This window comes from Macrosteles quadrilineatus, unplaced genomic scaffold, assembly GCF_028750875.1.
Source record: "Macrosteles quadrilineatus isolate MER2022 unplaced genomic scaffold, UCM_ALF_1.0 Scaffold_4__1_contigs__length_99947679, whole genome shotgun sequence".
Taxonomy (NCBI): Eukaryota; Metazoa; Arthropoda; class Insecta; order Hemiptera; family Cicadellidae; genus Macrosteles; species Macrosteles quadrilineatus.
In genome coordinates, this window is record NW_026542597.1 from 81,930,071 (window position 1) to 81,943,432 (window position 13,362).

The following is a 13,362-nucleotide window of genomic DNA, read 5'->3' on the forward strand; positions in this document are numbered from 1 at the left end:
TCTAGTTTACCTGTGTGTCTAAGGTTTAAAATGTTCATATGTGCATTGTGTGACAAAAATTATACTAGACAATGGGTTCTGAACCGTCACTTACGTGAAGTGCACGAGTATACCGCCGATGAGAGTCAGAGTAAACCTAAAAGTAGACCTAGACCTAGTCCTATGGTAACCTGCACAGTTTGCAGGAATGTGTTAACACGTAATGATATAGAAGGACACTACTTGGCAGAGCATAACATTACATTGAAAAACTCTGTTCTTAGTTTTTCTAGCGCGTCAGATTTCTACACTTGGAAAAAGAATACAGAAGAAAAGGAAAATGTTTTTTTTACCAAAACAACTGCCCAAAAGATTGTATCTGGTAAGAACAAAATTTATTATCGCTGTCATAGATCGGGATATTTTGATTCTAAGCCTATATCTGGCATAAGGAAAAGGGAAATAAAAATACAGGGTTCCTGTAAAATAAATGGTTTCTGTCCTTCCGCAATGAATGCAACATTTTTTGAAAACGGAAATGTTGAAGTAGAGATCGGCGTGAAACTGGCAATAGATTAGCAATAACTCACTCCACTTCTCCTACTTCCCCTCCGACGAATATACGTCACAGTAAAACGTCATAACAATGATGGCGTCACAGCAGCATTCGTCATAGAGCCGACGACATAACCTCCAAAAAATCAAGTGGCGGGAACTTTTTTTTTGCGGCACACGGCCAAGATTGCGTTCGGTTGTTCCCGCCAACCGTTGAGTATAGCAAGTGTCTTTAATATATGTAAACAACTGCATAAATGAATTAATGTTAAGGAGTTGTAAACAAAGTAAACGCCTAAAGCCTATCCTAGCACCATAGACTAACAATCACAAGAAGACTTCTCATCCCATTGTAAATTTTGAAGCTCGTTTTTCGTATCTAGTTCATGTACGTGACACATGGGCGCTAGTGTCCACGAAACTTTGTTTCTATTATTTTAGGGTTAATTTCTTGATTTGTGCTTTACTGTTTGGTTATATAACTTGGGTACAGGTTATTGTTTATGATTAGATCGTATTATTTAGTTAAACGAGGCTTTAAATGGCTGTAATAACGGGAAACAAATTGTAAACAAAACAGGACCTCAAGAAAATAAGAAATTGCCATAAATTTCTATTGCTGGCTTATTCGGTTGGTACGATTTTCTGTTTTTCATTTGAAATATGTTTATTACATTGTTATGAACTGGAAAAAACTTCGTTTATGTTCTAATAACTATTTATAGTTGAGATTGGTGACTTTGAATTAAACTGGTGTGACCTCGGTTCCATAAGAACCCAACTTACTAAAAATCTTGTTTTTTCGTTTTTACATGTTTGTTACTTCTTAATAAACAATATCTAACGCCTTTTCGAAAAAAATTATCTGTTATTATCAATTAAATGCATTATTTAAATTTTGCTCAAGAAAATATTAAATTACGATAAATTTCTATTGCTGGCCTATCCCTTTGGCACGATTTTCTTTATTCTTTCAAAATATGTTTATTACATCATTACGAACTAGAAAACACGTCGCCTAGGTTCGTACACTCCTTTATAGTTGAGATAGGCCATTTTGATTGTAGCTGGTGTGACCTCGGTTCCATAAGAACCTAACTTACTAAAAATCACTTTTTTTCGTTTATACATGTTAGTTACACCTTAATAAACAATACCTAACACCATTTCGATAAAAAATATTATTATTTATCAATTTAATGCATTATTTAAAATCTGCCTCAGTAGAACAATAAATTACCACAAATTTCTATTGCTGGCCTATCCCTTTGGCACGATTTTCTTTATTCTTTCAAAATATGTTTATTACATCATTACGAACTAGAAAACTCGTCGCCTAGGTTCGTACACTCCTTTATAGTTGAGATAGGTAACTTTGAATTAAACAGGTGTGACCTCGGTTCCATAAGAACCTTATTTACCAAAAATCAACTTTTTCGTTTATACATGTTAGTTACACCTTAATTAACAATACCTAACACCATTTCGATAAAAAATATTAATGTTTATCAATTTAATGCATTTTTTAAAATCTGCCTCAATAGAATAATAAATTACCATAAATTTCTATTGCTGGCCTATCCCTTTGGCACGATTTTCTTTATTCTTTCAAAATATGTTTATTACATCATTACGAACTAGAAAACACGTCGCCTAGGTTCGTACACTCCTTTATAGTTGAGATAGGTAACTTTTGAATTAAACAGGTGTGACCTCGGTTCCATATGAACCTAACATACTAAAAATCAACTTTTTTCGTTTATACATGTTAGTTACACCTTAATTAACAATACCTATTACCATTTCGATAAAAAATATTAATATTTATCAATTTTATGAATTATTTAAAATCTGCATCAAAAGAACAATAAATTACCATAAATTCAATACTTACTATCAATACCAATGGTTTCTACTTCAATAACCTAAAAGGTGCCTACTATTGTTCAATACCAGCTAAATAATGTAAAAAGACATATAAAACATTAAGTTGTGTAATAGCGTCGTCGTGCAACCGAGGTCACATGAGGTCAATTCCAGGCTACATAGCAACACTACTAAAGAGTGGGCTAACCTAGGCGACGTGTTTTCTAGTTCGTAATGATGTAATAAACATATTTTGAAAGAATAAAGAAAATCGTGCCAAAGGGATAGGCCAGCAATAGAAATTTATGGTAATTTATTGTTCTTTTGAGGCAGATTTTAAATAATGCATAAAATTGATAAATATTAATATTTTTTATCGAAATGGTGTTAGGTATTGTTAATTAAGGTGTAACTAATATGTATAAACGAAAAAAAGTGATTTTTAGTAAGTTAGGTTCTTATGGAACCGAGGTCACACCAGCTACAATCAAAATGGCCTATCTCAACTATAAAGGAGTGTACGAACCTAGGCGACGTGTTTTCTAGTTCGTAATGATGTAATAAACATATTTTGAAAGAATAAAGAAAATCGTGCCAAAGGGATAGGCCAGCAATAGAAATTTATGGTAATTTATTATTCTATTGAGGCAGATTTTAAAAAATGCATTAAATTGATAAATATTAATATTTGTTATCGAAATGGTGTTAGGTATTGTTAATTAAGGTGTAACTAACATGTATAAACGAAAAAAAGTGATTTTTAGTAAGTTATGTTCTTATGGAACCGAGGTCACACCAGTTACAATCAAAATGGCCTATCTCAACTATAAAGGAGTGTACGAACCTAGGCGACGTGTTTTCTAGTTCGTAATGATGTAATAAACATATTTTGAAAGAATAAAGAAAATCGTGCCAAAGGGATAGGCCAGCAATAGAAATTTATGGTAATTTATTATTCTATTGAGGCAGATTTTAAAAAATGCATTAAATTGATAAATATTAATATTTTTTATCGAAATGGTGTTAGGTATTGTTAATTAAGGTGTAACTAACATGTATAAACGAAAAAGTTGATTTTTGGTAAATAAGGTTCTTATGGAACCGAGGTCACACCTGTTTAATTCAAAGTTACCTATCTCAACTATAAAGGAGTGTACGAACCTAGGCGACGTGTTTTCTAGTTCGTAATGATGTAATAAACATATTTTGAAAGAATAAAGAAAATCGTGCCAAAGGGATAGGCCAGCAATAGAAATTTATGGTAATTTATTGTTCTTTTGAGGCAGATTTTAAATAATGCATAAAATTGATAAATATTAATATTTTTTATCGAAATGGTGTTAGGTATTGTTAATTAAGGTGTAACTAACATGTATAAACGAAAAAAAGTGATTTTTAGTAAGTTAGGTTCTTATGGAACCGAGGTCACACCAGCTACAATCAAAATGGCCTATCTCAACTATAAAGGAGTGTACGAACCTAGGCGACGTGTTTTCTAGTTCGTAATGATGTAATAAACATATTTTGAAAGAATAAAGAAAATCGTGCCAAAGGGATAGGCCAGCAATAGAAATTTATGGTAATTTATTATTCTATTGAGGCAGATTTTAAAAAATGCATTAAATTGATAAATATTAATATTTGTTATCGAAATGGTGTTAGGTATTGTTAATTAAGGTGTAACTAACATGTATAAACGAAAAAAAGTGATTTTTAGTAAGTTATGTTCTTATGGAACCGAGGTCACACCAGTTACAATCAAAATGGCCTATCTCAACTATAAAGGAGTGTACGAACCTAGGCGACGTGTTTTCTAGTTCGTAATGATGTAATAAACATATTTTGAAAGAATAAAGAAAATCGTGCCAAAGGGATAGGCCAGCAATAGAAATTTATGGTAATTTATTGTTCTTTTGAGGCAGATTTTAAATAATGCATAAAATTGATAAATATTAATATTTTTTATCGAAATGGTGTTAGGTATTGTTAATTAAGGTGTAACTAACATGTATAAACGAAAAAGTTGATTTTTGGTAAATAAGGTTCTTATGGAACCGAGGTCACACCTGTTTAATTCAAAGTTACCTATCTCAACTATAAAGGAGTGTACGAACCTAGGCGACGTGTTTTCTAGTTCGTAATGATGTAATAAACATATTTTGAAAGAATAAAGAAAATCGTGCCAAAGGGATAGGCCAGCAATAGAAATTTATGGTAATTTATTGTTCTTTTGAGGCAGATTTTAAATAATGCATTAAATTGATAAATATTAATATTTTTTATCGAAATGGTGTTAGGTATTGTTAATTAAGGTGTAACTAACATGTATAAACGAAAAAAAGTGATTTTTAGTAAGTTAGGTTCTTATGGAACCGAGGTCACACCAGCTACAATCAAAATGGCCTATCTCAACTATAAAGGAGTGTACGAACCTAGGCGACGTGTTTTCTAGTTCGTAATGATGTAATAAACATATTTTGAAAGAATAAAGAAAATCGTGCCAAAGGGATAGGCCAGCAATAGAAATTTGTGGTAATTTATTGTTCTACTGAGGCAGATTTTAAATAATGCATTAAATTGATAAATAATAATATTTTTTATCGAAATGGTGTTAGGTATTGTTAATTAAGGTGTAACTAACATGTATAAACGAAAAAAGTTGATTTTTAGTATGTTAGGTTCATATGGAACCGAGGTCACACCTGTTTAATTCAAAAGTTACCTATCTCAACTATAAATGAGTGTACGAACCTAGGCGACGTGTTTTCTAGTTCGTAATGATGTAATAAACATATTTTGAAAGAATAAAGAAAATCGTGCCAAAGGGATAGGCCAGCAATAGAAATTTGTGGTAATTTATTGTTCTACTGAGGCAGATTTTAAATAATGCATTAAATTGATAAATAATAATATTTTTTATCGAAATGGTGTTAGGTATTGTTTATTAAGGTGTAACTAACATGTATAAACGAAATAAAGTGATTTTTGGTAAGTTAGGTTCATATGGAACCGAGGTCACACCTGTTTAATTCAAAGTTACCTATCTCAACTATAAAGGAGTGTACGAACCTAGGCGACGAGTTTTCTAGTTCGTAATGATGTAATAAACATATTTTGAAAGAATAAAGGAAATCGTGCCAAAGGGATAGGCCAGCAATAGAAATTTATGGTAATTTATTATTCTACTATAAGGTCCATTCCAGGCTGCATAGCTACACTACTAAAAAGTGGGCTAACCTATACTACGTCATTTTATGTTCATAACAATGTGTTTAACACATATCAAAAGGAAAACGAGAAAAACATTTAATAGGAGATGCCAGCAATAGGTTTTTACGATAATTAGTTAGTAATTTTAGGTAGTTTATTAGTTTGTATTAATATCAAGGTGATTTCTACATTAATAAGCTTAAAAGTGCCTAGTGTTGTTCGATACCAGATAAATAATGTAAATAGACATTTAGAATATACATTTTTGTAATAGCATCGGCGTGCAACCGAGGTCACACGAAGTGCATTCCAGGATACATAGCTACACTACTAAAGAGTGGGCTAACCTAGAAGAGGTAATTTTTTTTTCATAATCATGTGTTTAACGCGTATCAAAAGAAAAACCGAAGAAAAATTTAAGGGGAATCGCCAGCAATAGGTTTTTATGGTAGTCAGCTAATAATTTTATCATTTGGAAAAAATTCGAGGTGGTTACTACTTAAAATAACCTCAAACGTGTTTAATATTGTTCTTTATTCTCTAAATAATGAAATAGTAGTTTAATTTCATTCAACGTATTGTACAGTTTTATACATATATATTACTTAACCTTCATAATCAACGCTGTGCGTGTACCGCCAAACGCCATCTTGGCCGTGTTTCGCAAAAAAAAATTCCCGCCTCTTGATATTTTGGAGGTTATGTTGTCTACTCTATGACGAATCCTGCTGTGACGCCATCATTGTTGTGACGTTTTACTGTGACGTATATTCGTCGGAGGGGCGGTAGGAGAAGTGGAATGGGTTATTGCTGTTCTATTGCCAGTTTCACGCCGATGAAGTAGAGTACTGCGAGACTCATGTAGGGCACACTTGTGACCTAAACTGTGAAGTCAGAGAAAACGTGGGAGAAGTCAGAAGTGTGGAGGAAAGACAATCAATATTGGCAGAAGTGTCAACTAAAACTGTTCTGCCCACAAAAGTGAGACCTACTGACAAACTTCTACTAAGACAACAAGTTGAGTCAATTTTAAATCAAATTCACAACCCGGAGGGTTTAAAAGTAGCTAAACAATGCCTGAAAAACCTAGATGCAAAGTTGACTTCCCTCAAGCAGAGGAAAATTGCCTTACAAATTAAAAGCAAAACAAAAATGAGAATCGTGCCTCAAAGGCGGTTCTTTTCAACTAACAACAAAATGAAAAAACACCTAAGAACCCAGCCTACATTAGCAGAGGCAGGAAACATTGCAATGACGACATTGCTTGGTGCAGGGTCAACTAGTCGCTAACCAGGTAGGCTAGTAATAAGAATAATATTAATACTACTAATAAACAAACAGTGATTAATTTATTGTATTAACTTTAGTATTAATAATAATAAATTATTAATTATTAAATGAAATGAAATTGCAATTAACAGGCACATTATTATTCTCCAAGTTAAAATTCTTGTAGTTCACATTTAAGTTATTGTGTATTATAGTTATTGTGTTATGGCTAAATCTTTTAGGCCTACTGAAATAAAAGTTTTTGAACTTAAGCACACACACAGATACCCCACAGATACCAGTACCCACAAACATATCCCAAGCTTTATATTATAACTTTGTGGCAAATAAACAAAATAGGCCTAGGTCTAAACAAAATTCACACTAAGATATTTCCTCATTTGAAATAGCCAAATTGTTTTGTTAATTTTTTTTAGTTTCCAAGATGAAAGGGAATGTAATAGATGTCAATAAATTTAAATATTATTAGTATACTGTAGGCTACTACAGTAATTTTAACTTTACCTACAAACATTCCCCATGCTAAGCAACTTTGTGACAAACAAACAAAAATAAACATAATAGACAAGATTCACATCAAGAATAGGCCTAAAGAATTAAGAATTGTAATGTTAATTTTAATTTTGTTGTTCCAGTTTCCAAGATGAAGGCGGTTGCAAATATTGTAAATAGAATGTAAATAAATGAATGTATTATAATAGTACCTATATTTTGGATTAGAAGAAATAGATTTGAAGAACTTCATTCATTAACGTAAGGTATGTTACTATTTATATGGCATTTTAATACGCTTTTCTTCCTATTTTTTGATGAACTGTATTTAAAGAATGGAAATAAAAAGTGAAACAGTTAACCTACGATATCAATTTAACTATTGTTTATTTTGACTTAGCCTATATCCCTCCGAGTGTCCATAGTTTAGGCCTTAATGTCCACCTATTTTTGGCCCCTTTGCAAGGTTTTATTAAAACGGATCTGAGAAGCTTAAAACAATGTTAATTCTAATGTTCTATATACCATTTTGTTTGGAAAATCATGGGCTTCAATATTATATATAAAACATAAGGAACATTTTTTCAAAAAAAAAATTTTTAGGTAAAAAAAAATATAATTTCGAAAATTTTCAAAAAAAAAATAAGTTTGCGCTCAATGAAATTGTATAAATTATAGGCCTATAAATATTTGAAAATAGCCACTTTGTTCTAAATTTAATGAGGATTACAAATATATAATCATATAGCGAGGTAAGTTATCAAATAAATAAGTTATGAGCGAAAAACGGATTTCAGTACATAGCGTTTAGCTAAGAATGCATAGCCTAACCATAGCTAGGAATCTGGCTGATAATTTACATCAATATCACTACCTACTTCTTCAGGATCATCAACCAGCACTTCAAAACCACTTAAATCTTCTTATAATGCACCACGTATATCACTACTTTTGATTTTTAACACTAAAACAATGATAAACGTAATAAAACACATCAGTCATCGGTCCGGGGGAACCTAGCTGTTTACAAATACACGCACATCAGCTGTCTACTACAATATTTTCGGAACTAAAATGAATAGCGCTTAGAGACAGACCTCTGGAGAAAGCTTAGAATATTACGGAAAGAACGATACCTAACTCGATCCAGTTCAATCCGATTCAGTCAGTCATAGAGCCTTCGCCGTAAACGATGTTTGTGCGTCTTAAAAGCGACGCGTGACCCTACACAAAGTGTGTTGTGCGTCGTTTTTATGACGCGTGACACTCGGAGGGATATAGGCTACATATTAGTAATTTGTAATAATTATTCTAGAAATAATTCATAATTAATTACACATTATTTAGACCTATTTAACACTAAACGGCTAGTGTACTTCGTTCCTTTCCTATCAGTATTTGTTAATGAACGCTTGGTTCGGTGATTAGAAGAAATCGTTCCGTTCCCATTTCAAATTCCGCTGTCCCGTTTCCAGACAGATGACATCAAAAGCGTTTGGAACGGCGGCGCGGTGTTGAGGGAAGGCGCGGCGGTTGGTGGTGTTACAATCGGGAGAGTTTTGTTATTTTTAAAGATTTTGTAAGCCCATACTGGCTATGGTTATTCAAAATCCATGCAGCCTCAGGCAAAACCTTTCCAAGTTTCATGTCGACTCTGGACTCTCATTCCACTGTATTTATCCCTTGCGCTCCGTGATTAACTGTAAAATCCCCAAACACTCCACGTCCTGTTTCGTCACCTCTAGTACAACAGAATTAAACTTTTAAATAGTCTACCCATTGATCTCAAGTTAGAGAAAGACCACCTTAGATTCAAGCGAAAACTTAAGTCCATGTTGCTTTCGAGATGTGGTTAGGTACATTGTCCGTGAATTTCTGGCTGGCGGTTAAAGATATTTTTCCTTTAATTTTATTTATTGTATAACGGTATACATTATAAGTTGCTGATTTGTATTCAGTGTATGGTATTGAATTGTGTTGACATAGCTAAAGCAAATTGTATTTGTTAATTTGGCAAATAAATGACTTATGAAGTACACTAAAATTCCATGGCTAAATGGCATGGCTTCAGTTTTAAGGGATTATGTTTAATCATAGACTAACCAGGATTATGTTATATCCATGGGTTATAATCTATGGGTTTTCCCTGTACATCCATGAATAGTTAATTTAAAAAAGAATCATTACAACAAGTAACAGCTTAGCACGACAGCATTCCAGGGCATGAAATAACATGTTAACTGGGCGACACTTGGGTTGAGATTTTGTTGCCCAGTTTATTCTTGTAGGGTATTATTAATTTAAATTTATAAACATATATGCGGGTTCAGTATTTTCATAGTTCAGTAACCAAGCTTTCGTATATACACAAGTACCATTAGCTACTTCCAAACAAAACAGCTGTTACAACCCTACTTGCGACGTTGCCATTTCGAAGGCTGTGGCCTGGAGATAAAAGTGGCCATGCCTTATCTCTATCGCGAACTCGATCCCAATAATGTTACATGATAAACTATTTAAGCCTGCTGAAAAGCAAAGATAAAAAAAAAAACAGAAAACATATGATTTGACTTTAAAGCTAAACAGTTGAAAACCATTATTATTTGTTCATTTTTTTTATCTTAAAATTATACAATACAACATTCACCCACAATACAACACAACAATAAATACTTACATAGGTTACCTTTTTGTCTTTTGTTCAACACACAACACATTTACAATTTTTTTATACTATCCTGGACATAATAAACTAACTATTCATGGCTTCAGAGTAAGTTTTATATCTTGGAAAACAGATGTAGCTAATTTTTTATTTTAATAATACTGTACCTACATTTGAGGAACATTTGCATTGTATATAATAATATTTCAAACATTAATTGTTTATTCAATTTATGACGTGATATGCATCTTGCTTGAAATGTATATTTTGTGAACATAAGTTTAGTAAATGATCAATTTATTAGTCATAGTCATTGCATCTTCAATAACTAACTACTCTTTGTTGAATAAAGCCACTGATTTGATTGTTTCAGACATGGTGAAATTCCTCAGCCCTACCATATACCAGGGTATGTATATGAATATTTGTTTTTTTAAATTTAAATACAGAATGTCATGTCGTGGACATTATAAAATGACTCTATTTTATGTAATTTGAAACTAACCATATGAATAACTTAACCCTTAGAGTGCCAGGCGAGAAATAAAAGTAACGCTCAAAAAATGCCGATGATTTTTCCCGAAGGTCGCGCTAAAAATGCCGAGCGCGATCTGGCGATTTTTAGGTTAAAATTTCGTAAAAATCGAATTTTCGATATTTCGACCAACGAAAATCGATGTATCGCATCTAGTAACTTTCGACTCAATGTTAATATATGGGTTAAAAGAATCCGAGTATCCATTCGGTTGTTATGACAACTGTTCGATCATTACGAAACGTCCGGTCAGCCGGACGTTGGCACTTTTGGCTCGTTCTAAAAACGTCCGGTCGGCCGGACGTCGGCACTTTTGGCTCGTTTTAAAAACGTCCGGTTCCCCGGACGTTGGCACTCAAAGGGTTAGTAAAAAATCTATTTACCATCTAGGAAATTTAAAAAAATCTGTTAGTTTCAAGTCCTTTACACCACCTAAAATAAGTTCATGTTTAACAAATTTAGTAATATCATGCACTCATTTTTGACGAGAAAATTAAGTTACACGCTTGGTTTCTGTTGTCATTAAGTTCACTTCATTTTCAGCTACACAGGGACATGTCCGGACGTGCAATATCGTGTGGGTAAGAGTTTCGGAGTGGCAACTCATGTTGCGATGTGCGACCCTAAAGTTACCCACTCTAATAAGCTGGCTCTATCTCGGATGTTTAACTCAGTAAGTGCCTTAAGTGTTTTAATTTTGTAGCGTTGGACTTTTCAGGATCAGTTAATCCAGCATGCAGTTAAAGCAGGATTTCTATTTTGGATTGGAAATCAATCAAGTTTGAGAAATTTTGTGTCCTAATCTGGCCATGGGTCACATTTCAAACTGTTCACTTGTGTAATTAAAAACAGTAGCCTACAATAATTAAGGATATCAGGTAAGGAGACATGGAGTACAAAGAACATACTCATTGGATTGATCAGACAGTCAAGGTGTACGAAATAAACTTGGATGCTATTAAAATCGTGTTTTCCCTACTATTACTATAAACTACAAGAAATAAATATTTCACTGATACAATACTGCAATTCTTTTAATAATAATCTGAATAGAAACTGTTTATATAAAATCTCACAATGTACAAAACAACAGTAATCCTTCCCGACAGACCGCCACCGCCCAACACCGCTCGAGCGAACACTATTACCGCAATGATACGTTGTTCAGCCATCGGTCTCGGTGAGTCGGTGGTGTAGTGGATAGCGCACCGGGCTGATAATGTTAAGGTAGCCAAATTACTTTACCAAACAGTAAACTTAGATAGCTTGAAACTCCAGAGCTTAGAAAAAGTTTTAGCTTGGCTTTAAACATAAAATAGAAAATTACATTTTGCACTTCCCTAGTTGAAGGCTATTTGAAATGAAACACTTACACTCTAGACAGAATTAAATGAGTTGATCAACTCAATTCTATTTACAACTTCAAAGTGCTTTAACCAAGTTACACGTAATTGAATAGCTCAGTATTACATTTAATAGATATACATTTTTTCTCAAATCTTGCAGCAACCTGATGAAGACTTCGGAGCAAGTGATGCTTGGAGAGCTGCAGCAAGAAGTCGACTTGAGCAAGAGGTGCAACTGTTGAAGGGAACCAGAAGACCACGAAGTTTAAGGGATCGAATGGTAATTTAGAAACTTTTTGAACACAAAATATTAACATGCAGTTTTCATTGTTAAGATTTTCTTATCTGTTTGGTATTAGTTGTGATTTAAACGTTTTTCAAACCAAGTGTTAGAGAACAATTCCAATCTCCGACTTCATAATATTTAGTTTTTGGCATTTATTTTAATTTTTCTTCCAGTTGGTGGACTGTCCTAAGCTTCCCCTCCCCTTGGTAACGATCGAATGTCAAGGCTACAAACACCCTCTTTTCAAAAGCTGTTGATTACTTCACAATAAACACATGTCACATATGAAGCCTAATAAAAATCATCCATGTATTTCTGTTTTTTTATCTATAACTTTTATTAGCACATTATTTTGTTGTTAGGTATATTTTAATATCTTGTGAATATGACTTGGCATTTCAAATGTCTTTTGTAAGGGAACGGTCCAAACCCTGCTCTTTTTACTAACATCAGTCTTTTCCTTAGACAACATCATTAATTGATAACTCTTAATAGCAACTGGTATGTGAACAGTGCAGGAATCCCATCGCACATGGCACAGGGTCTTTCTCCACCATTAGAGTTGAGTACATGAGGGCGAGAGGTGTTGGACTTTTCCCAAGACACCACCAAATAGTGCTAGACACCACTAATGTGTAACATTGAATGTTTCATCTCTACCATACTTCTTGACTCAACAAAGTTAGCTTATTTTTTAACATCGCTCTTTGACGCTTTGTATTTGAGGTAAATTGGACTATTTTATTACTAAGTTATTTCCAGATATTTTGGCTTTTTCTTTTACCATCCTGATGGATTCTCTGTAAAGTTTGTTTTTGTAGTCATGTTACACTACAAATTTAAATCAGTTTTATAGAATTGAAATAATGTTTAGTAACATTTAACTGTTTTGAAGGATAATTAGACCTGAGCGTGTATGAGAAACATAAGGATCATCAAAATAATTGAATGGCACAAAGCTAACTTACTATATTGCAAAAGTACTTAAAGGCTTAATGATCACAAATTGCTCCCATAAATTCTATTGAATGATTACAGTAATGAACTACTAATACTATTTGAATGAAGTCTTAATTTCAAACTTTTAATTAGCCTACATTAAAACAAAACATTGACATGAACTAAATTTGCTTTGGTA

At 33.0% G+C, this 13,362-nt stretch overlaps 1 protein-coding gene across 1 annotated transcript; it reads left to right on the top strand.

Annotated features, from left to right (window-relative positions):
* The first annotated feature begins 10,030 nt into the window (after positions 1-10,030).
* LOC128993252 (protein FAM166B) lies at positions 10,031-12,534 on the top strand. The gene is made up of 5 exons (XM_054417037.1): positions 10,031-10,165; positions 10,431-10,466; positions 11,136-11,265; positions 12,099-12,218; positions 12,398-12,534. The coding sequence occupies exons 1-5, from the start codon at positions 10,155-10,157 to the stop codon at positions 12,479-12,481; spliced, it is 381 nt and encodes a 126-aa protein (XP_054273012.1). The 5' UTR covers positions 10,031-10,154; the 3' UTR covers positions 12,482-12,534.
* Positions 12,535-13,362: the final 828 nt, after the last annotated feature.

Coding starts and splice junctions, on each gene's coding strand:
- LOC128993252 (XM_054417037.1), top strand. Junction 11,266..12,098: donor TATCTCGGATGTTTAACTCA/GTAAGTGCCTTA, acceptor CAAATCTTGCAG/CAACCTGATGAAGACTTCGG. Junction 12,219..12,397: donor GAAGTTTAAGGGATCGAATG/GTAATTTAGAAA, acceptor TTTTTCTTCCAG/TTGGTGGACTGTCCTAAGCT.